Genomic DNA, 27,995 nt, shown 5'->3' on the forward strand with positions numbered 1-27,995 from the left:
GCCTGGTGTATTATGTACAACAGTGTACGGGCTGGGCTGAAGGCCTTATAAGAGTGTGAGTTACAAGGTTTCCAAAAAACACTAAACAGAATAATTGCTTGTCTCATTCTTCCAGGGGTTGCTGGATAGCCTGAGGGGTAGCTATTATTAGTGCAGCAGGTGAAGAGGCATCGGTTACAGGCTGTGAGGGACCCACTATACCAGAATTATGACAGTTTTCGGTCCCAAACCGAGAGCTGGTTTAGGAACATTTCCTTGGACCACGAGAGCCCATGGCACCATTTCTACCCCACTGTGACCCTTGTAATAAACCATTGTTGTTAATGTTAAACTCAAAGGCCTTGTTTTTATCGGCTAAGAACAAAAATGGAGTGAGCTCAACAGCACTTCCATCCTGTGAGCAGCCTTCAATGGCCAAGGTAGGGGGTGCTACTAATCTACAGGAGACACCACGGAGGACCAGCACCAAGTGCTCTAAGAGGGCTGTGGCCTGCAAACCAAAGCAAGCATTGTCAAAGCCAATAGGTCTCACCTTTGGGACTTGTTTGGACTTATTAACTTTGCCAATGTTTTGTAGCCATGCTCCAAAGCATCCTCGAATGGGTGCAGTAAAGCTAAATAATTACATTTAAAAAAGCCTTTGACCCAGCCCCTTGCATTCAAATGGCACAGGTACTTTTTTCTGTTTGGTTATTGATCGGGGTTTTAATCAGTAACTAAAAGGAAAATAAAAAAGTTAAAGTGTTTTTTTTTTTTTTAAGTGCGTGTCGGGATCAATGAGGGAGGAACACACAGGGGTGGAAGCAATATGGAAGGTGTGGGTGAGGGAAGAAGAAGCAATGGGACAGCAAAGTGAAGCGGGCAGGAGAGAGTTTGAGGGCAAGCAGGCAACAGGGAAAGAGTGCAGGGGTGTGGAGAAGCAATGGGCAAGAGAGGAGGGCGCGGTGGGGAGGAGAAACAATGGGTGAGTAATTAAAGTGGAGCGGGTAGGGAGAAGCACACAGGTATGAACGCATGGGTGGGAAGTAGATGAGGACCAGTGCTATATGGAGAGGGTGGGGAAAAGCTCATGACGACAGGGAGCCAACACAGAGCACCTCAGAAGAGAAGTACACAAAGGAGATAGTTGGAAAAAGCATGCAATCTCATGGAGTGCTTAACCAAAAAGAAACATTTAGTGCCAGCAGTGGAAGTGTAGAAGCCAGCCAATCAAAAGTGATGGTAAAAAGAAAATGCTCCTTGGGAGGGGGAAAACAGAAGATTGGCAAGCTGGGACACAAATAAGGAACAGGCAGATGAGAGTGAGAGGGAAAACAACCAATCATAAGCAACTGGCAGGCTCCAGTATCTTCTCTGTAAGCCCAGCATATGTCCTCACAACATGCACTGTCTAGTAGGTGAGACGTAAAATTTGACATTGAAAATAGGTCTCACAGGGGGCTCTCTTTTTCTTTCTTTTAAACCCTGAAGAAGACACAAACTACATATTCCCAGGAAAATGCTTTTGCATTTGGTACCCTGCTAGCAATTTATCAACATATCATGGTAAATCAACAACTAGATGTCAAATGTACCAGACCACACCTATTGGTGGGGGTGGTACTGTATGCAAATTATGTATGCTGCCCACTCCAGTGAATATACTCAGGACCACTGGAATTATGTGGCAGTGTCGAGTAAATTATGCGGCAAGAAATTGCAAATTATGCGTCATAATGCGGCACATTTTGTAACAGTATTACTTCATTATTTTGTCATTTCTACACTTGTTAACACTGTCTGGGAATTGGTTTCACCTCATTAGTAGCATTTTAGCACACAAATATAGCAATAAGCAAAAGAAAGGTGACCAGTTCAGCTTTGCAAAGAGCCTTCCACTGAGAGGCAACGTGTCCCTGCAATTACAGTTACTTTTGAACCGTTTGAGCCAGATACAACATTTATTTGTTTGTTAAAACCTGCAGATTATGTGGCATATGCCTCCCATCTATAATTATGGGGAAATCGCCGCGGATGCACAATCACATATTTCCAGTAGTCCTAATGTTACAGGGAGGAGATGTGGAGGATGTATGACCCGCCGGCCAGAGCTGCTGACCTTGGAATCTGTGGGCCTCCGCGCTTGTCTGAACATTATACTATTCTGAGCAAATCACTTCATCTCCCTTTGCCCTAAAAAATTTGAAATGTATTTGTGTATTCCAACTTGATGTACATGATTTTGTAGATTGTCTCCCAACCTCTCATGTAATGGCAATTGTGAGTGGGCCAGTGAAAAGGTGCAGAACATGCACATGTTTGTGCTTACCCACACCAACATTTGCATTTCCTACTATTTGTCGAGCCTTTTTAACCATTTAAATTTCAGCAAGTTTGACCTGCCGAAATTTGTTTGGCGAAAAAAAATGGATTTTACAGAAAGACATGTACTTCTGACATCCCTTGCAAACAGAGGCATGTACAGGTGTAGACATTTAACAGCATGCTTGGAATGGAGCCCGATTTATGAATTTGTCAAGCACCAGATTCTATTTCACATATATCAGGCAAGGTCCAGAGTTACGTGGGCCACGCCTCTTATAATCAGTGATTATGTGTGTTAGGTCACGCCCTCATTCCATTTCAAGCATTGTCAGTGCCACAGGTTCAGAGATTGAGATCAGGGGTCAGGGACAAGGGCGTAAAGTGCTTCCTGCTGGCATGGAAACAAAGACACTCGGCTGAGAGAAGGTGGGCCGACCTACAGGGAAGGGTATGGACTGCTGGAAAGACCAGAGCAAGGACACGAGGCACAGTTACAATCAGTTGCTATGACATGCGACCGACCTCGTCCCAGCCAAACCAGCCTTTCAGGAATTCTCGCAGGTTCCTTATAGACCAGCCCCTCAGTGGTTAATTTGTAAAAAAACTTAAGTGCTGGGCCTCTCGTCAGGAGGCAGCTTGCACCAGCCCATTTCTCCTGTTAGCATTGCCGAAAACTACAAGCCATGAAAGCACGGGGGGTGGCCCAATGGCCAGGGCTGCTGACCTCGGAGCCGGGGACCCAGGCTCGAGTCCCTGCATTGGCTCAACACCCTGTGATTCTGAGCAAATCACTTCATTTCCCTGTAAATGAATATGTCCTTCACTGGTGCTCAGGAAGCACTGGTATTGAATGATTAAGTGCAGGTGCTGAGAACCAGGTCCGGACTGGGAACCAAAAGTAGCCAAGGCAAAAATGTTGGAACCAGCCCTGCTACCGTCCTCATCTCTCTCTCTCTTTTTCCCCTCTCGTCCATTTACCCTCTCCGTCACCTTAAGCACTTGCTGTGCCTTTTGTAATGACTTGGCGGAAACTGGTGAAAGTGATAGAGGCGACAGCAGTGACCCTCTGCCCTTCAAGACTCCAGCCCACTTGGAAAATGCCTGATGGAATTAATGGGCAGTCCGGCCGTGCCAGAAACCACCGGCTCAAATTAAGCACTGCGGAGCCCGTCTCCTTTTCTGATGGGCAGTGCTAAGCTGACATGCAACGGGAAGCCACCGGCGGCACAGAAACCCTCCAGCTGCATGGCATGCAAAGTCTTTGGACGCCTGACGTCACGTGGAACGTTTCACTGCCTGGCCTGCGCGAGACAGTTAGCTAAACGCTCGTCTGCATCAAGATAACGCCACAAGTTTAATGTTACTTACCAGGGCTCCCGCTGATACGACTACTAGAGGCACGAAGTGCCCTCAGTGCAATGTGATCACAGGGCGCACTTACGTATTAACTTCCGGCCCAATGACGTCTCCTGCAGGAAAGCGTTAATGCTATAGGCTAGTGGGCGAACCGCCTTGCCGCGTAGAAAGATCTCTGCAATCTAATGGACCACATTTTAAAAATACCCGCTGGTAAGATATAGCTGCTCAGCCATCAGAGGTTCTCAAGTGAGAACCATCACTGTATGTACCAAATATGATTCCTAAGCGCCAAGAGTCCGTTCTTGTGGGGTGTGTGCTGCTAACTTTCAGAACACTGAAAGCAGTCTAGTTGTCAGGGGTGACTGAGTGGACTGCAGATTTGGCGCACATCCTGCGCATTGGAGTTCAAAGTTCTACATTTTATCTGCGACTGTGAGCCTTTTTCTCTTTTTAAAGTAGTTTGCACTTCTAGTAGGACTATTTTATGCAATTCTATCCTTTTAACAGCATAAAAAAGACCACTTCTGGGGATGTGACCGGGATCAGGTGTCATGCAATGATCATTCTTGTGATGTCATTGTGAGGGTCAGCAGGGGTGTGGCGTCACTTCCTCTATGATTCAGCTGAATAGCCAGGCTAAACAGAAGCAGAGGCCATTCACAACAAGCTTTTCACTCAGATTACAAAGTTACTCCTCAGGCTCCCCAGCAGAATTAACTCCGGAATTTACGTAGTGAGACCTAGACAGCCAGCTATGGACTCCTTCAGCTTAGCCAAACCTTGTTGTAAGTTTGTCTGCGGTATTTCTGTAGCACAAACTTAGCCAAAAGGCAGCGAAGCGCATTACAGGGGCAAAGACAGTGTCTGCTAGGAGGGGTAGCTGGTGTCTAATAGCAAAGGTTGGCTGATTCTGAATCATGGTGTAGCGTTCTTTAATGAGGAATGTCTTCAGCTCCTTTCCAAACTGGAGCAGGGTCCAGGCAGTCCGGCTGGATGTGGGCATGTTGTTGCAGATCCTCAATGCACAGACAGAGAAGTGTGTTGCCTTGTTTTTTTACCTGTTTTGCACCACCTTGTGCCCAGTCTGATGGCGCCCTGGCTGCAGGTGTGCTGAGAGCCACCGAAGATGGAGCGCTTGCCAGCCAGATAGACAGGGTGCAGCTCATGATGAATCTGTAGCTGATGCAGCTGGTTTGTAGGCAGGGTGGTCTAATCAGGATGGAGCAGATGTGGTCACATTTCTTCAGGCCTTAGATGAGGCATGCTCCTGCATGTAGGGTGCTCTTTGAGGGGGGGGGGCAGTGTGGATAATGGGAGACCGTGGAAGGTACAAGGGCTTGAACTCATTCCTTGTCAATGCAAAGCTTTACTGCAGAACGCAGCACTGGTAAAAGCCAAAACGCACCAATATTAGGTAGGTGCTAATCACAGAAAACACTTCTGCTGCAATAAACTGTGAAGCGTGGAAATAAGTTAAATGTATAGTATTATTCAGTGCACACCACCGAAAACAAATTAATCAAAGGTACTTAGATGAAATATGACAAAGAGTTCCAAACGTTATTGCATTCCCATGATACATAGAAAAGACTACTCTGTTGATAAGACATTTTTAACATACAAAGCAATTGTGGTTTTTCATCAGACAAAGCAAAACAGACAGATTCCACGAACAGGCCAATACCAGAAAAAAATGACCTGTTTGTAGGATGTGTCTGTTTTGCTTTGTTTGATGGAACACCACAATTGCTGTATACTTTTAAAAATGTCTTATCAAGAGAGTAGTCTTTTTTATGTATCAAGGGGATGAAATACATTTTGAAACTCTTTTCAGCTATCATACTTTTGACATATTTCATTTAAGTACCTTTCATTCATTTGCTTTCGGTGGTGTGCTCCAGTTCAATGTTATACAAAGCATAGATCCAGCTCCGGCTCTACCTCAGTCTACTTCAATGACCCCGGGCAGCCGTCGTGTCCTCTTTCTGGCTTGGTGTAGCCTGAGGTGTGCCACTGTCATGAGCCAGGCCTTGGTCAGGTCCCTTCATCTACCTCCCTGCCTGGTAGCGCCACTCACCTGTACTAGGGATATGCTGACGGCATCGGAGCTCAGGTGTGTGTGCGCCAGCCCTGATGACTATCTCACGCCTTGTTATGTGCACTGCTGGTGCTTCCAATACAGATGACTGGTGAAGAAAGCATTATATTTGTGCAGTAACACATCTGTCAGAGCGGTACATCTCAGGTGCTGAAAGGGTCATAAAGGGCCTTGAGAACTTTACAAGTCAATACAGTAACAGGTGGAAAAGCCGGTGTCTGGAGATGAGAAAATTTACCGCTTTACTGTGAGGTTTTCAAAGACTCCAACCTGTCAAGAAATCTCTATACTTCTGTTGAGTCCAGAGTATCTTTGAATACAGCAGGTATCAAAAGTGTGCGGTGCAATTAGATATCAACTCCCATAATTATGATTTCCACATACATTTCCAACAAGGCGGTAGATGTGACTTCACCTCATAAACACTGGCCTTGCGAGGCAATGATGAGTAATGCTCAATCATTCTTAACCGCCGAGGTTTCATCCAGAGAACAATCCTTTCTATTGAGTTCAGCTGGTGTATGTGATTACGCAATGCAACGAACCACACGGAAACAACCTTAACAACACAACCATTACAACGCATGCCATTACATTGCATGCCGTTGCAACGCAAAAGGTGTGCAGCAGTGGGTAGAAGGTGTTGGATTTAACTCCAACACCGTCCCTACTGTTGCACACACTGGAGTTGGAATAGAAAATTTATATATTCCGACTTCCTGCGCTCCCCCGACAGAAAGTCGAAGTAAATGTTTGCGCTGCAATAGCATGCGATGTAATGGCACGCGTTGTAACGTCACAGATCCAAACAGGTCTTGGCCTAACTACAGAAGAAGCAGTCAACCTGGAATGGCACACTACCTTTGAATGGGAACAAAGCCACGCCCAATGGCGTTTCAGCCTTGTCGGGCCTTATCAGTGGTATTCATTGGCGTGGTGCATTCTGAGTCCCTGCGGCTCAATGTACTTGGTGCCCACACCTCGATTTATCCCTGCAACTTAGCAACATTCACGAAGTACAAAAGTAAAGATGAAATAGTTTCAAATCTAAGCACTAGAAATTTCTCTGAGTAACATTCCATTACTATTCATCACTTTAGTGCAATGTTAATGGTGGGAAATACACCTATGTGCTTACCGTGGCGGTGTTTGTATACAACTGGCTGCGTGTGCCTGCATGTCTATGTGAATGAATGTGTAACTATGTGTTTGCCAGTTTGCCTGAGTGATCTGTGACTGTAGGTGTCTGCAAATGGCTGTGACCGTACACACGGGAATGTACGTTCCTTGTTTTTCTCTACCTCTTGTTCCCCTCTCACTGGCGGATTCCTGATTCCTTTCCCACATTCACCCTTTGATTTCTATTCTCAGCACACTGCTCTCCTGAGAACCCCTCCTAGAGGTGATTCTGCTTGTAGTGTTAAAAGTACCCAACAGCGCACATCATAGTGTGTTTTAGAAAGCGCAAACATGCTGCCTTAAGCCGCTGCAGAGAGCCCCGTATGCAATCATTACAGTGGCGATGCTTTTTATTACTATGCTTGTATACGGCTACTGGAATTATAAAATTATGCAGCCATGCGTTCTCTGCATATTTATGAATTTCCTGCTCTTGAAACCTAATCCACCATTTGCAACAAACATTGGCATATTTCAATGAAATAAAACTTGTTTGTATCCCAAATTGATCAAAAGTTACAATCAAGTGCCGCGTGTGGTCCAGCGCACAGTGCGCACTCTTTGCACTGGTTTTCCTGAATTACTAATTGCTGTGTTCAGGCATGTAGCTGGTAGTAATGAGGAATTTTATTACACTAATACTATGGTGCTTTTTTAGGTCTCGCCTGACCCAGTGCATGCGCTGGTCTGGCGAGACTTATTGAGAGGGCTCCAAAAAGTGCTACCAGGCCAGCCTAGAGCTACAGTGCACGGGCGAGCACGCTGCGCTTTACTGCAATTACTTTCACTTTCGCGGCCGCACGGCCGCTTGGCATAGCCAATAGGTCTCACTTTTGGGACCTTATAAGTATTTAGTTATGCAACTGTGGCATGGCTAAACACTTATAAGGTCCCAAAGGCGAGAGCTATTGGCTATGCCAATGCTTGTTATACCTCTTATCAAAATCCCAACATGCTTTTAGACTTGGGAGTCACTGGTTGCGATTCAGTAGAGCATGGATGAGAGAAGGATGCTGGTAGCAGAGACTAGATTGCTGGTTTTGAGACGGTGTACTCCAAACTTGACGCAGTGGCTGCGATCGCATATTAAGCTTATGGTACAAGTAAAGAGATGGGAGGATAGGTTTGCTGGCAGTGGGCTTTAACCAGTTGGAGTCTTAGAGGTACCGGGGTCTTGGATTACGAGAACAGCCAGGATTTTATGGTTATTCTGAATTACAAATGATTGTTGCCGGGTCTGGTTTTCTCTGACAGTTTGTTGCATAGTTTGCAGGTCTGTACTGAGAAGCAGCGAGCCCCTATGCACATATTTAGGAACGAAGGAATTAGCATCAATGAGGCATATCGTGGTCTGAAAAGTCTTTGAATTTATAGTCTGAGTTTGGGTTGTAAAACGACAGGTCCCAGCTCATGCACTGCCCAATGCACAATCCAGAAGGCTTTAAAGATGCATTTTTGGTGGGAAACGGCCTTTACAACGTGGGCTTAAGCACGCATGGCATTTCTGCACATATGTCTTAGCCGCGCATATGCATGGTTAAGGCAGTCGGTGTTCTAGCGGTCTGAGCGGATGGGCGGGGAGAGGAACCAGAAGGATCGCGGCAGGAAGAAGGAAGGACCGGGAAGCTGTTTGGTAAGTTGTCTGGGGGAGTTGGGAGTAGGTTTTAGGGGTGGGGGGCTGAGGTGGGTAGATTACAATACAGGGGGGGGGGCGAATTTTAGGGCTCAGGGCAAGGGGGGCTGTGATCTTTACATCACATATACCTTTACCAATCATGCCTTTACAACAACATTCATTGTAAAGGCATACATGGTAAAGACGCTGTCTTTGTAAAGACCATGTGGTTAAGGCATGTGTGGTTTAGGCATGCGTGCTTGTGTCATACAACCATTTCTGGTTGCTGATAGCCAGTGGAGTGCTTTACGGCAGGAGTGAGGTGGCCCAACCTGCCTGTTTAGGGTAAGGAGATGTCCGGCTGCAGTGGTTTGTGAACTTTGGCCCAGACTGTATGATGGTGCGCTGAATTGACAAATTAGTATTACAGTATCACAGAATGTTATGCATTATGCTGCATAATTTCCCTTTCTTGTTGCTTAGTTTAGTAAACCATGGTGCATGGTTTGGTCATCCACTGATTGCCGTATAATTCCAGTGGCTGTGAGTGTCAAGGAGGTGGTTGCGTCATCATTCAAGAAAAGACTTCGCAGGCAGCGGTGCCATTGCACAGGTCAATGTAAATGAAATATAATGCTTTCCACACCCAGGATCTCTGAATATTCATGGATGCAGATGGGGCGCAACTGTAGAACATCCGCCCGGTGGATGAACTGTTCTCAGTCGTAAGATTAATTAAGGGGTGTTGGCCTGGGAGGGTGCGGGTGTCCATTCGGATTGTCGGGAACACCCACACTGGCATACATCTCTGCGCAGTCACTCACACACACTCACGGTGACTTTCGACACCCTAACCGCATACATATTCTTTAATTGAAAACCACTTTGGAGTAATTCTGCAATTAGGGTGGCACGTTTCTCAGACAGCTCCATATTTTTAGGAGGGAGCATTTTTGCACGTGGAAAATGTTTTGCACACCTAAGAAAACAGGTCGAAAATTATATGTGCAATGCAGGTTATACATTCACTAGATTATGCTCCTCAGGGGATCTTCGCAACCCCCTCCCCCCAGCCACATTTCCATGCACGCGCACTCCCTGGCCTCAGCGAGGCAATCACGGATGTGTGCAGCGTGATGCACCGAAGGAATCCCCCTCAGAGCTCGTGAGTGCAGAGACAGAACAGAGAAGTCGTACATCCTGCTTCCAAAATAGGCCCCGCCCCGTGTTCTCCCCGCCCCCTGGAGGCACTGCCCCCTTCCCTGCCGGAGCCCGGGTTTGTGCGTTCCTGTCTTTCAACGGAAGGCCCCTAGGAGAGTAGGCATGCTTGTGGGGGCAAGGCAACTAAGGCAAGGGGTGGGGCGGCATTGGTAGTGAACCATGGTAGGGTGGAGTAAAGGAAAGGTGGGTGCAACCCGGACAGTGTAGGTGGAATCGAGGCATCGTGGACCACACCAAAGAAGGGTGGTGCAACCATGTGGGTGGAACCAAGGCATGGGGAGAGAGAGGGAGGGTGATTGTAATCAAGGCAGAGGTGGTGGAACCGAGGAAGGGTGGGTGGAACCGAGGTAGGCTAGTGGCACCCCGGAGACGTGAGGCAAAGAAGGCGAGGCAGGCCTTGGGAGGATGTGGGCAGCATCTGAGGGTCAGAAAGGAAGTCTTGTATGAACAAGGCGGGCTACAGGACGAGGCAGGCAGGATGAATTAAACTAGACAGACGGAGGCCTTCGTGCCAGGCTGCCCTGCCCTCTGCTGCCTGCATCTGGGGGCTTGGGAGTCGGGACCGGTCACAGCGGAGCCGGAGATGCCAGGGAGGAGGGCGCCTGGCTGTAACCAGGAGGCGTCGTTAGCCGAGCGGGCAGCGCAGCGCTCCCCACCACGCCCCGGGGGGCGGGGCTGGGGGGGGGGGGGAGGCGCCGGGCTATGATCGCGCACGCGCAGGTCACATTTTAAATTGTGAAGTTTAGCCTCAGCACCCATGAATGTCACCAGCCTAACTCCGTGAACATACAAATCACAGTGCGCACTCCGCAGCTCGCAGGAACCGCTCGGCGCCGCTCCCAGCTGTTCACTGGCCCGGCTGCATAGACTTCGGTGACCAGTTTCGATCTCTCTGGAGGGACCATCCTAGGGAAATGTCAAAGGCTATTTATTCTGAATAACCCTCAGTGACTAGTCTAAAGAAACTCAGTGACCAGCCAGGTTAGTTCTTAGTTCGCATCCTAGTAATCCTCAGTGACGCTATCAGAGCGCACCCTTAATGCCTATGAACATAATCGCTGCGAGTAACCCTCCATGAACACTTACTCTCGGCTCGGAGCTCCCCGACACCTCTCAAAGTGGGCACCCGCGGTGTTACTCACCACAGTGTATAGTGTGAATAACTTTCACTGCACACTGAGTTCCTTTAAACATTATCACATTGAGGAAATCTCAAGGGCCGGTCTGAGTACGTTTTTAGAGAATATGTAATCATACAATGCTGTGCACAGAGTGAATCGTTCTCGCTGACTGAGTGCCTGTCTCTCAGTGACCCGTCTCAGAGCACAGCCTGGGAAACTGAAGGCGCCCTGCCGGTATGTCCGAAAGTAGAAACCCGTCATATTGCTAGGGCGGGCTCAGTACAGCGGGTATGATGAACATGCAGTGCATGGTCTGTAGTACGTTCACCCCTATTCCCCTCAGCCTCCCAACTCCCTTCCCAGCGGAGGCAGCGGCACGTGGCACTGGTTCTTACCGGAGATGTACTGCCGCCTGCCCTCGTCCAGGTGAGTTGAAATTACGTCCCCCATGGTGATCCGTGAGTCCCCGAGCCGGCAGCAGCGACCAGAGAGCGGGCTCGGATCCGAGGCGCGGGTTCAAGTCCTCTGGCGGGCGGGAGACGCAGCGTCACCGAGAAGCAGCGATGCCGGTGACCCTCCTGCGGGCAGATCTGCTGGGGGAAGAGGCGCTCCCTCCTGCGGGCAGAGGGGATGCTCTACAGAGAGCGGACCCTCCGGCTGAGCTGGCGGCAGAGGGCCTCGGGAGCGCAGACCCTCTGAGGACGCAGGAGCCGCCTCGAAGCCTCTCTCGCACTGCTGGCCGCGGGTGTCAGGCTCACTCCATGCGCTCACTCCCGGCACTGAGCGGGGCTGCGAGCGAGACTGGCTGGCTGCGCTCGGAGAACAAGCCCGATCCTGTATGTTTGGGGCAGTGTCACCGCTCCCTCCGCCTCCCCCCGCGCTGACACACCCTCCCTGCTGGCCCTGCCATGTGTTTGGTTTTCCGTCTGGGGCTGAAAGGTGTGGTTTCTTCTCTTGCTCGCGATCTTAACGGATACTACTGGATCTGGGTATTTTTAGCCGAGTCAAGGCACCGAGCACGGACTGTTCACAAGTGGAGGCTGGCAGGGCACGCCTCTGCATGGCACAGGGAGCCAGGGCGCCCGCGAGCAGGAGTAGCGCCTTGAAGCCTAAGTTTATTGCTTCCCCCCCCCCCGACAAGAGGGGGATTGCAGGAGGGAGAGATCATTTCACTCAGGGGGAGAACACGTACTGTAGTGTATCCAAAATGGAATGAGACACAGATATTGAATAATAACACCACAACACAAGCAGTGTCACAGGTATGGAGCAACTACACCACAACACAAGCAGCGTCACAGGTATGGAGAAACTACACCACAACACAAGCAGCGTCACAGGTATGGAGCAACTACACCACAACACAAGCAGCGTCACAGGTATGGAGAAACTACACCACAACACAAGCAGTGTCACAGGTATGGAGCAACTACACCACAACACAAGCAGCGTCACAGGTATGGAGAAACTAGACCACAACACAAGCAGCGTCATAGGTATGGAGCAACTACACAACAACACAAGCAGCGTCACAGGTATGGAACAACTACACAACAACACAAGCAGCGTCACAGGTATGGAGAAACTACACCACAACACAAGCAGTGTCACAGGTATGGAGCAACAACACAAGCAGCGTCACAGGTATGGAGAAACTACACCAAAACACAAGCAGCGTCACAGGTATGGAGAAACTACACCACAACACAAGCAGCGTCACAGGTATGGAGAAACTACACCACAACACAAGCAGTGTCACAGGTATGGAGCAACTACACAACAACACAAGCAGCGTCACAGGTATGGAACAACTACACAACAACACAAGCAGTGTCACAGGTATGGAGAAACTACACCACAACACAAGCAGTGTCACAGGTATGGAGCAACAACACAAGCAGCGTCACAGGTATGGAGAAACTACACCACAACACAAGCAGCGTCACAGGTATGGAGAAACTACACCACAACACAAGCAGCGTCACAGGTATGGAGCAACTACACCACAATACAAGCAGTGTCGCAGGTATGGAGAAACTACATAACAACACAAGCAGTGTCACAGGTATGGAGAAACTACACCACAACACAAGCAGCGTCACAGGTATGGAGCAACTACACCACAATCCAAGCAGTGTCGCAGGTATGGAGCAACTACACAACAACACAAGCAGCCTCACAGGTATGGAGAAACTACACCACAACACAAGCAGTGTCACAGGTATGGAGCAACAACACAAGCAGCGTCACAGGTATGGAGAAACTACACCACAACACAAGCAGCGTCACAGGTATGGAGCAACTACAGCACAACAAAAGCAGTGTCACAGGTATGGAGCAACTACACCACAACACAAGCAGTGTCACAGGTATGGAGCAACAACACAAGCAGCGTCACAGGTATGGAGAAACTACACCACAACACAAGCAGCGTCACAGGTATGGAGAAACTACACCACAACACAAGCAGTGTCACAGGTATTGTAGGGTGCCGCTCGCAGGCTTGCCACTGATTCACTTTTACCTGGGCTCATGCTGTTGAACAACGAAGGCTCTCCTGAGGACATTGACGAGGACGCTGTGGCCGCTGTGCCGAGAGGGGGTGATTTTATCCTTGTATAGCTCAGTCCGGGACTGCGAGGACCAGGCTGCTTGGCGGCGTTAGCAGCTGCCTCCTCTTCCCGGCCCCTCCCCCCGCAGGCACTTAACGCCTCGCGGCCCCCGCTTCGCGGGAGCCGCTCGCAGGCTTGCCACTGATTCACTTTTACCTGGGCTCGTGCTGTTGAACAACGGAGGCTCTCCTGAGGACATTGACGAGGACGCTGTGGCCGCTGTGCCGAGAGGGGGTGATTTTATCCTTGTATAGCTCAGTCCGGGACTGCGAGGACCAGGCTGCTTGGCGGCGTTAGCAGCTGCCTCCTCTTCCCGGCCCCTCCCCCCGCAGGCACTTAACGCCTCGCGGCCCACGCTTCGCGGGAGCCGCTCGCAGGCTTGCCACTGATTCACTTTTACTTGGGCTCGTGCTGTTGAACAACGGAGGCTCTCCTGAGGACATTGACGAGGACGCTGTGGCCGCTGTGCCGAGAGGGGGTGATTTTATCCTTGTATAGCTCAGTCCGGGACTGCGAGGACCAGGCTGCTTGGCGGCGTTAGCAGCTGCCTCCTCTTCCCGGCCCCTCCCCCCGCAGGCACTTAACGCCTCGCGGCCCCCGCTTCGCGGGAGCCGCTCGCAGGCTTGCCACTGATTCACTTTTACCTGGGCTCGTGCTGTTGAACAATGGAGGCTCTCCTGAGGACATTGACGAGGACGCTGTGGCCGCTGTGCCGAGAGGGGGTGATTTTATCCTTGTATAGCTCAGTCCGGGACTGCGAGGACCAGGCTGCTTGGCGGCGTTAGCAGCTGCCTCCTCTTCCCGGCCCCTCCCCCCGCAGGCACTTAACGCCTCGCGGCCCACGCTTCGCGGGAGCCGCTCGCAGGCTTGCCACTGATTCACTTTTACTTGGGCTCGTGCTGTTGAACAACGGAGGCTCTCCTGAGGACATTGACGAGGACGCTGTGGCCGCTGTGCCGAGAGGGGGTGATTTTATCCTTGTATAGCTCAGTCCGGGACTGTGAGGACCAGGCTGCTTGGCGGCGTTAGCAGCTGCCTCCTCTTCCCGGCCCCTCCCCCCGCAGGCACTTAACGCCTCGCGGCCCCCGCTTCGCGGGAGCCGCTCGCAGGCTTGCCACTGATTCACTTTTACCTGGGCTCGTGCTGTTGAACAACGGAGGCTCTCCTGAGGACATTGACGAGGACGCTGTGGCCGCTGTGCCGAGAGGGGGTGATTTTATCCTTGTATAGCTCAGTCCGGGACTGCGAGGACCAGGCTGCTTGGCGGCGTTAGCAGCTGCCTCCTCTTCCTGGCCCCTCCCCCTCAACACCTATCAGCCATAAAGTAGTATTCCCTATTCACGCGCAAGCGGGACGCGCGCGGGGCGTAGCCCGGGGCTAAGCCTGGGCAAAGGGTGGGCCCTCTTAGGCCCTCAGAGGCCGATGTGAGGCCGGGCTGGGCTCGGTTATTGACCTGTTGATACCTGTAGCCCCTGCACACGCGTGCGCTTAATGTTGAATAACCAATATGTCTAACACTTCTATTAACGCCGTAGTGGAGAAGACGGGAGCTACGACAGCTGGCCCATTGGACACTTACTTTAAAAAAGGTCCATCATGAGGAGGAAATGGACAATAACATGGACAAACGGAGGACTGAGCGTCGACGCTCTATAGAAAGCTTGAAGCTTAGGACTCCTGATAACTCTAATTTGCAGGTCCCTTCCCGGATAGCCGATAGCTGTGGTGCCATAGTAGACCCTCTTGTATCGCCGTGTGATTCTCGCCTGTTAAGGGACCCTGCTCCTACCCCATCTGCTTCTAAAGAGCAGGTTATCCAAGAGAACCTTGCTATTGGACATTCTGGTCCTCCTTTAGTTATAAATAAATGTACGCCATTACTTGGTAAACAGGATAAGAAGTTTACTAAGCCGTTTAAAGTAGTTAAGATTCATGGGCCTCCCCCCGACTAAGAGAAGATGTAAGAAAGGGGGAGTCTCAGTCAAATCTAAGTATAATCATTCTGAATTTGGGAAACATGCACTGAAAGCCTTAAACCTAACTAAAGGGATAGCAGTTGAAGCAACTATTACTCCTAAACTACCTCTTCCATTGTCATCAGTTGCCCCTGAACTTGAATCGCCCCCTATAACATCAGGCTTCTTTCCTGTCGACCCTTCGTCATCACCTTCCCTTTCGGTTGCCTGCCAGGATGTTTTGGGCCAGGTGATTAAGACCCTCATTTCACCACTTATTGAAGGCTTACTAAGAGTCGAGAAAAGACTTGCGGACTTAGAAGCCACAATAAGTAAGAAAATCGAACTGACAACAGGGCAGGGGAAACAGGGTGTTGGTAGTGGCATAGATTCCACAGCAGTGGTACCTAACTGCCATCCTCATTTTTCCCAGGCTACAGTTGAGCCGTCTAATCAGCTAGCTGCGACTCAGTTTGTGTCTGTGCCATCGTCGACTGGGGGCACCCAGAGAGCGCCCATTCAGGATGACATAGAGGGAGGGGGGATTAACCTTGACACAACCACTTTGCGGGACAATAGGGAAAGTTCCAGTACTGATAAGCCTGTAACAAATTACACGCCACAAGTTGATCTGCCCCCCGAAGCTGTGTCCTTGGTGGTTGTTTTGACGGGGGTCCCACCTCTAACGGTTAACAAAAGAGAAGGGTATACCGAGCTAAAAAATAAAACCATGTTCTGGCTTAGTAGTTATAGACCTATTGAGGAGAACATTAACGGTGAGATTTTACATGTGAGACGTCTCCCATGGTTGGGTGGTAAGACGAAAAACATCGTGGGAGACATCGTGGTGGTAAATTTTAGAGACCCACGTGTAGTTAAGTATATTCTGGACTGGCCTCCTGAATTAGGTAGCAATGGCATTATTCCACGTGCGTTAACTTACTTTTACCCCAGATCATCGGTGTTCCCCCCCTCTGGTATAACTAAGCAAGCCTCACTGTTTTCCATTCCACCAGGTACATTTATACCCAACCATTTGCCACGCACCTCACATACCACCTACGCTGCTGACCCTTTAAGGTGGAACTATATTCCTCCTAGATTTACTAGGAACTACAACAGAGGATGTGGCAATGTGAAGCCTTCCACTCCTTTAGTGACAACGAATCGGTTCGAAGCCCTCTCTAGCCTGGCTGACTGTGATTGAAGGTTAAAGTCTCCCCAGGGCCGAGGGGGGCGATTAGGTTCACTTAGCCCCAAGGATGCTACTCGGGAGAGGTGTTTGGAAGACCCCGGAGCTGCTCCTGTAACATCAGGACTACCTACTATAATCGGTGCTGCTAGTGGCGGGATTGTATCCACCCTCCTTTCCGTTCCTCTGAACCATAGTGCTGTAGATTACAGGATGACAGACCCCCCTGTCCAACTAGAACCTATAGGTGCCCAAATCATGTTGGATTTGGATATGCACGTGGGGACTCCCTCCGATCTGCATTTAATAGATAATAAAATCTTACACCTAGTTTCATGGAATGTGGCGGGTCTGCAAAGAAAGTTGGACTTACCTGAATGGAATCTCTTCATCGACCAATTCGATGTATGTTTATTCCAAGAAACATGGAGCGTTTCCCCATTATATAAATCAGGATACACCACTTTTTCCATATCAGCTCAGAGTAATGGTAGGGGTAGACCAGCAGGGGGTCTGCATGTATGGATCAAGACGGCCCTGAACTGGAAAGTAACTACTTACGACTCCGGGTGTTGTGACATCAAACATATTTCATTTGAGGGGGTAAACAGCAGGATAGATCTATTTAATGTTTACGCAAGAGGGATTACAGGGGATTTAAATTCAAGTACTATATCTATTTTAGATCAGGCATTGGCTATTTGCCCCCCCTCCTCTAAAATTATAGTGGGAGGGGATTTTAACTGTACTTTCGAACCTCTAGAAGGTGATGATCCCCTGGGTATAGAGGAGGTGGACTCTAGATGGTCAATTCCGACCTTGTCTTTGGCCCCAATCAAAAGATGGTCATCTAAGGTTATACAGATTAATTCCCTTACTGTGGAATATAACCTTAGAGCTCTTAATGGTAGGACTCTTTCTGACCCTGACGGTGCGATGACCTTTAATAGGTTAAGCAGCCCGTCAAGAATCGATTACATCTTATTAGATGTGACACTGTGGTGTGATTTAGTAGATATGGAGGTGACTCCTTCACAGGACAGTGATCACAACCCTTTATGCATGTCGATAAGATGGGGGCAGCGGAATTACACCCGGAGGTTATCACACCTGAGGTCCACTAAGGAGGTGACACCTTTTCAGGGAAACCGTAGACTGAAATGGGAGAAGGTCCAATCACAGGCTCACAACTTGACTAAGATCAGGGCGCATGTTGAAGACCTGAGTACAGAATTGATGGTGCTTGATCAGGATATAGCGTCTGTACAGGGTACGCTTTTTGCTCAGGCGTATAATAACTTAACAGAGAAAGTTGGGGAATTTTTCCTTTTAAAAGGAAACAATAAGGGCAAGAGAGGTGGTAGGGATAATAACACAGCTATAGCAAGCAACCCTTGGTACACGGCCCACTGTAAGGATATAAGAAATGAGATCAGAATTGCCTTGTGTCAAAAGAACCAATCCCGGGTTAGTGTAGCCAGGAAAGAATACGCAAGGGCTTTGGAGCAAGCAAAACGTGAGTGGGAAGAACAACGCTGGCAAGACCTCAAGACAGCTTCTAAAGGAAAGAATTCTTCGCTGTTTTGGGATCTGATTAACAAAGCCAGGTTGACTAGCTCTCGACCTTTAGATAGTCACATTACAGGCCAGCAATGGCAATCCCATTTTTCCTCCATTTATGGTGGGTCAGAAACGCCCCTCTCTCCTTCTGTTCATGCCCTCAGCGTCCCTCCCATGCGCCCGGTCAGGGAACCCTTTTTGCCCTCTGAGGTGGTGCTAGCCATCAGTCACCTCACCCCAAAGAAAGCAGCAGGCCCAGACGGGATCCCTGGAGACCTCCTTATGGAGGCCCCAGAGCTATGGGCCAAACTTATTGCAAAAATAATGAACCTCATCTCTCACGGATACCCTGTTCCAGATTCGTGGAAGGGAGCGGAGGTAATCACGGTCTTTAAGAAGGGTGCCAGAGACGACCCTGCCAACTATAGACCAATCAGTTTGATTGATGTGCTACAGAAGGTGGTTGGCAGGGTAATTATATCAAGGGTTGGCACCTGGATGGAAGAGATGCATGTGTTGTCCCATTTGCAAGCGGGGTTCCGCCAAAAGGTGGGCACGATGGACCAGGTCTTTCGCTTCTTTGCGATCTATTGGAAGTCGGTCACCATCAACAAAGGAAGCTTATACCTGGCTTTCATAGATCTCAGGATGGCCTTCGACCTGGTCCCACGTGAGAGGCTTTGGGAAGTTTTGGAGAACATGGGGTTCCCTGGTCCCCTCTTGAGTTTAATTGTGCATCTCCATGAGGGGAACTATGCCAGGATCAGGTGGGGTACTCAAGGTGAATTAACTGAGAAGATTCCCGTGAAGAGGGGGGTACGCCAGGGATGTGTTATGGCTCCAACGCTGTTCTCTCTTTTTGTGAACGGAGTGGTGAATTACTTGAGAGAAGAACCAGCTGATGCTCCATCCCTGGCAGGTGAAAAAATCCCCACACTCCTCTTCGCGGACGACACTATTTTGATCTCGAAGTCCCCGTCTGGCCTACAAAAGCTCTTGAATCGCTTTAGCGCATTTTGCACTGATAGAGGTCTTACCATCAACACTCTAAAAACTAAGCTCATGGCATTAGCTCCATCACCCAGATTTAGAAATAATCTTTTACTTAATGGAGAGCCCTTGGAGTTGGTAGACTCCTATGATTATTTGGGCATTAGGGTCAATAATCGCATGAGCTGGAAGGATCACTTGGCTAAAATGATGTTAAATTATAAAAGAACTTCTGGGGCGGTTATGAGAGAACACCGGAAATCTAAGAGCAAGCCCATTTTACCGCTCCTAACTATCTATGAAGGCCAAGTTCTTCCATCTGCCCTATATGGCTCAGAATTATGGGGGTTTGAAAATACTGTAGAGCTGGACAGAGCTGAAAATAAATTTTTGAGAGATGCGGTAGCCCTTCCAGTCTCTACCCCCTTAATTCCTCTTCGGGCTGACATGGGTAGGCGCCCTCTTAAGGACCTAGTGCGCTTACGCCCGTTACTTTTTTGGGTTCGTATGCGTAGGACAAGGGAGCTTCAGGATTATGCCGCCGCCCTAGACGAATTAATTCAGCTTAATTCCAATAATAAGATTAAGTGGCTGAGCAACCTGAAGCGGTTGGTAGTTCTCTTGGGTTTGAGTGACTCCTGGGAAAGCCAATCACCCCCACCCAAGATGGTGATTAAACAGCTATATTGGGATCTAGTCCAGCAGGAGACACTCTCTAGTAGTTCTGTGGGCTCCCTTACTGAGCGATTCTTGTCCTTCAAATGGATTAGGAGCTTTGAACCATTCTTGGACTACATCGAGCTGCCTTTGGATAGAACTCTTTACTTGAAGGTTAGGTTCGGGATCCTCCCAGTAAATGATTTTACCTCGGGGTGGAAAAAGCATGTTGGTAAAGTGAATCCATGTCCGGGCTGTGCAGCCCCTACAGAGTCCGTGGCACATTTCTTCTTTGCTTGCCCAGCTTATAGGGTTGCCAGGAGGATCTGGTTAAAGCCGTTATGTAGGAGTTTGGGCCTTAGATGTCATAAAATGGCCCTGCGGATACTCAGCACTGATACTTCTTCGATTGCTATGGTCTGTGGTGTTGCAAAATTTTTGGGCAGTGCTTGGCGATCCCGCATGAGGCGTTGTAAAACCGACCCTGGTCCACCTACTAGCTAAAAGTACTTGGTTAGGATTTCCACTATGTTGATATGTGACTTGTGTTCATCTTTTAGTGGTGTATTGGTCAATTGTTGCTTTTATTTAATTTTATACTTGGTATTTTATATTGTATTGTGCTGCTATATTGCTCTTTTATGATGAAATTTCATCGAATAAAGAATATTTGAATTGAATTGTATTGTAGGAAGGTGGATATCTGACTATGGTTACCCTCAACTTTTTGCCTAGTGTCTAGCTGGTTTTTCGACTTAGTTGGCCTGAGATCCTGCCATTCAGGATCTCAGCCTGTCTGCTCTCTCTTTAAAATGGACTCCATGTACCCTATGTACATACACAATTGGTAAGGATCACCTTATTGGACCCTGTACAGTGTACCCTAGGTACCCAGGGCATAGGTGTACCCTAGGCCTCCCAGGGGCTGCAGCATGTATTATGCCACCCCTGGTCTGGCCTTCCAATTTGACACAACTGGCTGATCACTCAGCTGGGGTAAGTTGGTGTATCCACCTCTTACTTAGGTGTAGTATACCTATACCTAACCTTAAATGGGACACATGTTAACCTATAAGTCACTCCTATGGCAGGCCTTAACAATCCTGAAGGCAGAGTGCTTGGTTTCATGTGAGATGGTGCTCTGGCATGAGCTGAGCCTGTCTGCAGTAGTCGGAACAACTTCCTTCTACCGTTTCCAGATATCGCCATACCATATACTCTTAAGTGCATTATGAACCTCGCGGTTAAATGCTATCTTTGGTTTGGCTTTATCAAAACATGTCGAGTAAGGTGTCATACGAATTGGAATACTAACCCCTCGCCAATTCTGGCGATGGGGTTAGCATTCCACCCTCCTAGAGGGACACGACATGTACAGAACCTGAAACCCGGGTAAAATCAGACATAGCCTCAGCTCCACAAAATGGACGCTGCCACCACAGACACAAGTCTGCCCTCCTGCTGCTGGGAGTCCTTCCAGCTTGGGAGACGTGGACAAAGGGTTTCCTGCCAGGGGAGGTGCAAGCACCACCCCAGACAGGATTTTGTGTATTGGTCAGGTAGGGCTTGAAAAGAAACAGACAGGCCTGAGGCTCACAAGGAGCCTCGGTGCATATGCCAGTTCAAACCGGTCCTGGGGCACACCAGCCCCAGACCTGGGGCGAGCTGGACAAAGGATTGGGGGTGTAACCACCCCCCTTCCTGGTCCCACCCTTAGGGAGGGACCTAGCAGGTAGTCCGGCCCCTAGAATCCGCTTAAAGGTAGGAGCTGTGTCCTAAGACTTCAGACATCCTGGAATCAACTTGAAACTAAGAAGAAGACGGGAACTTCAACGTTCTGCTGCACAGAAGACTGAAGGAAATCTCCCCTATGGTCAGGGAGTGACCATCTTGCTAACGCAAGCACCATCCAGCAAATCGACGTCTGCTTTGCCGCCGCCTCCCGCCGGAGCCCGAGCCCGAGCCCAGAGACCAACAAGGACTGGACCTCCAGACCTCTCACCGCCCGATCCACAGTCCCTGAAAAGAAGGAACCCGTGGAGGCGCCGAGACACGTGGAGCCAGCCACCTTGGAAGACACACAACTAAGCTGAAAGCGCAACAACAGAGGCTCCCTCCAAGTTGTGCTTTCGGTCCTGAGAAGCCCAACATCTGTGCAGCATCTGCACCAAAGGTGAGCCCTCCAGCATCTCCACGATCTGCGTGGGGCCCCTCTGCACTTCGCGACTCGATGCGCCTAACCGGTGACTGGTCCGTTGACTAGTGGCCATCTTGGCGACCATCTTGAAAAACTACGATGCTGGTATGGTTGCTCCAGACTGGCCCCTGCTTCCCTCCAAAGGAGCAGCCCCTCTGACCTTGCTGGTCAGAGCTAAAAGCTTTCTTCACTTCCTACGACTCCTGCTTTTGCCAAGGCTTGTTTGCTTATTCTGAGTCGCCGACACCGCCGACAGCGAGAGCCTGCGTGGGACAGCTTGTGACTCGACATCTGGACGTCGTCGACCTTCAGGGACCACGTGGCTGCAGAGCCAAGCTACACCTCTTCACCTGTTTGCACCCGACATCGCCTGGTACCTACCTGGTGCCACGCCGGTCACTGGCTAGTGACTGTGAACACTGTCCCCTCTGCTTACAGGTCTTCTACACTTCCGATCCATCCTTGGGTCCACCGCATCTCTTCTGGACCGACCGCCTGCAGCATCTTTGTCGTCAGGCTCCATTGAACAGATAGACGAAACCCGACGCACTTCGAGCCCTATGCACCCGCTTCCTGTGGGTGAGGTAAAGCTGGCACTCCAGTGCACAAGTGTAGAGTAACATCTCTAATGTCTAGGTTTAAAGTCTTGAATTCGTAGTCCAACCAGAAGACCCTTCTAGCAGTAACTTTTGAGCAATTACGCACCCATTGAAAACCTATGGGCGCCCGCGTGTAACTTTCCTCACTGCACACGCGACCCGTGGACCTCCTGGTCACTAACTAAAGTTAGCTCCTCGTAGGCCCAGCGATTCTAGAGGCCCTAGGCCTTCTCCCTTTCCTGTTCGTGGTACTTATACCACTATTTTAGTATATGGTTTGAGCGGCCACCAGGGCCTATCCATATAAAGTGCAACTTCTGTATATTGTGATACTTTCTTGTTTAACGATTTGTGCTCCTGTGCTCATAAAGAGTCTAGGGGATACTTTGAGTAATAAATATATATATATTTTGAATATATATCTGTGTGGTGTCCTTTCATTGGTATAAAAGGGGGTTACATATGGTGAAACAGCTTGCTTAACATGCCTAAACGAGTTTAGCCTGAAAGACTGCTTAGCCTACGCTACCACTAGGGCAGCTGGTCCGAAAAGGTTGACTTACAACCACACCATAAGGGATGCTTGGCATGGTACAAGGTGGTCACTTTAATTAGTGAACATCATATACCAGGCCAACTTCTCACATTGGTGAGCAGCGGTTGGGATTTGAGCTTGCTGTTGTTTTACCTCTGTAATCTCTTTGTTACCAATTGAAAGATCATACAGGTACCTTTAGGTACATATAAAACAAGTTAGTTATATACTTAAGTTCTACTGAACTTAGTTGTTGTAGAGCAAAGGGAGTAGCACACCCTGACTATAACTACTAGATAGGTTTAGTAGGAAAACCCAAGTGTAGGTAGTTGCAACACATCCACCCACACTTAAGAGCAATGGCTGGGGCAGAGGGGTCCAACGTACCCATCTCTGTCGAGAGTGACCCCCAGAGGGCACCATCCATCTTTGCTACCCTAAACCAGAATGAGCTCAGGCAGTTGGCTAATTCCAGGGGCCTTAAACAGCCCAGGAACCCTACCTCTGCTGAACTCAGAGAACTCTTGCAAACTGATGAAGATCAGAGAGCTCTCAAGAAAGCCTCCCAGTTAGGCCCCTTAGGGACTGGAACAGGAGGCCCTCCTTCTGAAGATGCTACTGAAGCACCCCTTCCTAACAGTCGCCCCTTAGGTGAGAATCAGACTACAGATGATGAGGATCAGCATAGGGACAAGGATGACAAGGGGGATGAGTCTGATAGTAGTAGTGGTTCTGATGGGAGAAATAGCCCAGTGCCAGGTGCTATACTTGGCCCAGCTAACTTAAGACTATTTGGGAATGACAATGGGTTCACCCCATCGAGTTTCCCCAGTGGACTTAACCAGGGGTTTGGGAGACAGAGGAATCACTCAGGTGACTCTAATGCCTCTCATGCCTCTAGAGGCTCTCAGGGTCAGTCCAGAAGAAGGATGACCACCCCTCAGAGGAGGGAACATGAGGCCAGAATGCAGGAAGCTCAGCTGAGGATCAGGAAACAGGAGCTAGAAGTAGCCCTGATGGAAGAGAAACTGAACAAGGCTAGGCAACCTAGAGAGAGTGGGTCTATACCCACTGGTGGCAGCATTGTCCCGAGGGACAAAGATAGGGTCTTTGATAATAGGAACCTGTCCAAGGTTGTGCCCCCCTACAAAAGTGGGGATGATATCCACAAGTGGATGACTGCTCTTGAGAGAGCCTGCAAAGTACAGCAGGTTCCTGAGGACCAGTGGGCAGAAATCTTATGGCTCTCCTTTGAAGGTAGAGGCAGAGATAGACTCCTCACTGTTAGAGAGGAGGATGTCAGAAACTACAGAGCCCTGAAGAGTGTCCTGGTTGATGGGTTAGGCTTAACCACTGAGCAGTACAGGTTAATGTTCAGAGATACCCAGAAGGCACAGACTCAGGACTGGTCTAAATATGTTGAATGTGCCACTAAGGCTTTGGAGGGTTGGTTGCTGGGAAGTAAGGTTTCAGATTATACAGGATTGTACAATTTGATGATGAGAGAATAGATTTTAAGTAACTGTCAAAACCAGCTTCTCCATCAACACCTGGGGCTGTTAGCAGAGTTTGACCACATTTGCCCGCTCCTTGCTGCCTACCTGTGTGCCCCTGGAGTTGCTGGTTCTCCTGCTGGCTTTCGCGTTTCCCTCCCGCCGTCGCCCGACATCGCGACCGCTGTGTGGGGGGAGCGCTTGACGGGACGGGACTACACTACCCAGGATCCCTTGCAGCCCGGAAGCGGAACCAACGGATTTTGCGCGCCCGAAGGCGCTACTTAACTGATCCCGCCCCCGGCAGAGCGGGGGCTGTTAGCAGAGTTTGACCACGTTTGCCCGCTCCTTGCTGCCTACCTGTGTGCCCCTGGAGTTGCTGGTTCTCCTGCTGGCTTTCGCGTTTCCCTCCCGCCGTCGCCCGACATCGCGACCGCTGTGTGGGGGGAGCGCTTGACGGGACGGGACTACACTACCCAGGATCCCTTGCAGCCCGGAAGCGGAACCAACGGATTTTGCGCGCCCGAAGGCGCTACTTAACTGATCCCGCCCCCCACGTCGCGGGATTGCGCGCGGGCGGCGCCGGGCTAAACCCGGGCAAAGGGCGGGCTGTTGTGTGGCCGTTAGGGGGCCGGCTGGGGTCGGGTCGGGCCACCCCCTTAAGCAGTGAGGTCTGTTAACTGGCTGCAAGCATTATGATAATGTTTTAGAAGGTTGCATATTTGGGTTTTATCTAATCGCTTCATTGTGCCTCCTGGGTAGCTTTTTCTTGTTAACTGTGATACTGTTGATTATATGTAGGTGTTCATTCCTTTGTTATGCTATAAAAGCTCTGCGTTGGGCAGGGCCATCATTACTAGTTAGCCCATTGAGTTTCTTTACCAACTTTAGTAGTGGTCGACACTTACGTGATTGTGGTGCAAAATGGCTAAAAATATCACCACTATGGACAACTACTTGGTTAAAATGGTGAGCAAGATAAATAACGACAGATGAAAATCCTTAGGGAAGGAGTCCACCCTAGAAATTGTTTCATCTGTAGATGAAGGTAGCGAGTCTATTATGATGGATTCCCTTAGTATTGAAGCCCTCCTTCAGGAAAACTCAGCCTCTTCACCCCTAGATTATGAGCTACCAAATCAAGTCCCACTGGAGCCCCCTAGCGGGTCTGCTTTATCTCATTCTCCCCCTAAGAGAGCTGTTAGAAAGTGTAGGAAAACCCAAATTAAGTGGGGGAACACACTTCCTAAACCAACGTTGGAACATGGTCGTAGAAGCAATGTAGCCAACAATGAGATTATAACTAATTTGGGTGATGTGAACGGTGATCTCTTGGGTCACATTGCTAAGCTATTTGAGACAAAATTAGACCTTATAACTAAACTGCTTATGGAAAAAATTGAATTACTATCCACGGAAGTAGCTAGGTTGGGTGGCCTCTTAGATAAGATGTGTAAGGAACAGACTATGATACAATCTGAGTTACCTATTCATCCCGGTAACTCTGCACAATCGGCTGTAACAGAAAGGTTATGTCCATCGGAACCTAGGGAGTTACCACGAACAGCAGGTAGTACCTCTCAAATGAAAGCAGCTCCATCTAATAGCGCGAGGTACACTACTCCCGCGAATATACCAAATTACATTAATCTTCCGCCCGACTGTGAACCCTATGTCATAGTCCTTTCAAATGTCCCACCCCTAGACCTGACAGCAATGAATTTCCGTGAGGAATCTCACGATTCACTCAAACGGAAATCAGTTGCTTGGTTAAACAAAAATTGCGGTTTCCCCCCACATCTCCGATCATATACTGTCAACCAGACGGGTATCTTGGATCGGTAATGCAAAGAAAAAATGTAAGGGGGATTGCGTAATTGTCAATTTTAGGCATCCTCAACATGTCGCGACTGTCCTTCTTAGAGCAGCTTCTTTGGATGTAGAGGAGTCTGATGTGGGTGTGCACCCCTTGGGTTATTTTTATAGACATTTAGCCAGGGCATCACAATTCTCTAAAATACACAGACCCTTGACTAATAGTAGAAATACAAATTTTTATATTCCAACTGAAAACAGATTTTCGGTACTGAGCTCATTGGATGAAAACGACTGACTCTCACGAGTAGGGGAATCTACCACAGAAACATTAGTAGAGACCCAGATGTGGGGACTAAAACAGAGTATAGAACACTCAGAACTTAAACTTATAGTATCTCAGAGCCCTAGGAATACACAGATAGACAAATTGGCAAATAGCAATACATTTTCTTATCCTACGTTGAGCGAGGTAGTCAGTCTGGGCGTACCTGATAAGTGCCATATAACGAATATGGAGGTCAATGATTATAATTTAGACGATAACCAAGACAAAGAGTTAAATTCTTTAGTTGCACTTGAAGATGATACAGAAAAAGACAACTTACCAATAGTATTAGATTCACTTTATGTAAAAAGGAAAACAAGCGTTAGACTGATATCTTGGAACATAGCTGGTTTATCCAGGAACCATAAGGATGTGGTATGGTGTTCTTATATAGAGAACTACGATATCATACTCTTACAAGAAACTTGGATGGTAGAAACCCCCCATAGGTTGGGATACAAAACATACTGTTCTAACGCTATACCTTCAACTAGAGGCAGAGCCTCAGGGGGGCTGGTTATCTGGGTTAAAGTGACTCTAGAAATAGATATCATCCAGTTATCCATCCCCTCTCCGGACCTATTAGGCCTTAAAATTGTTACAAGAGGGAAAGAAACCAGATATTTAATAAATATATACAATAGACCGTCTCCATCTAACAAGGAATCAAATGTGGTAGAACTCTTGGATTCCTTCTTAGATGCATTAGGAGAAAATGTAAAAGTGATAGTTGGCGGGGATTTTAATTGTAAATACGAGCCTGTCCTGGGTCTGGAAAAAGTACTTGATGAACAAGATGCTGCCAACGATATCTTGCCCTTAGATTCTGTAAGTCCAGTTAAAAGCACAACAGCCGCTATACAGATTCTGCAGCTGACTGTGGTGCATGATCTACGGGCTTGTAATGGTCGCTTTCGATCAGACAGACCTGCAGCTCCAACGTACTTTAAGGGGAACTGTAGGTCACACATAGATTTTGTAATGGTTACCGGGAACATATGGGACCAGGTACTTGATTTTAAGATTAATCACAGGACGGAGAGTGATCATTTCCCTCTCCAATTATGGTTAGACTCCCTATCGTTTTTTATTAGACCCGAGGGAGAGACCCTACCAAATATTCCGGTCGCGGAATTACAGATAACTAATAACAGGCGTGCTCTAA

At 48.8% G+C, this 27,995-nt stretch overlaps 2 protein-coding genes across 2 annotated transcripts in view; both read right to left on the reverse strand.

Annotated features, from left to right (window-relative positions):
• Positions 1 to 11,875, reverse strand: part of LOC146868595 (protein Niban 2-like) — a 299,178-nt gene extending 287,303 nt beyond the window's left edge. Inside the window, exon 1 of the mRNA XM_085611743.1 lies at positions 11,293 to 11,875. Coding sequence (XP_085467869.1) covers positions 11,293 to 11,347 — 55 coding nt within the window. The 5' untranslated portion in view covers positions 11,348 to 11,875. The remainder of the gene's footprint in view (positions 1 to 11,292) is intronic.
• Positions 1 to 27,995, reverse strand: part of LOC146868592 (uncharacterized) — an 895,771-nt gene that overhangs the window by 685,348 nt on the left and 182,428 nt on the right. The gene's annotated exons all lie outside the window — the stretch shown is intronic.

This window comes from Triturus cristatus, chromosome 1_2 (assembly GCF_964204655.1).
Source record: "Triturus cristatus chromosome 1_2, aTriCri1.1, whole genome shotgun sequence".
NCBI classification, from domain to species: Eukaryota; Metazoa; Chordata; class Amphibia; order Caudata; family Salamandridae; genus Triturus; species Triturus cristatus.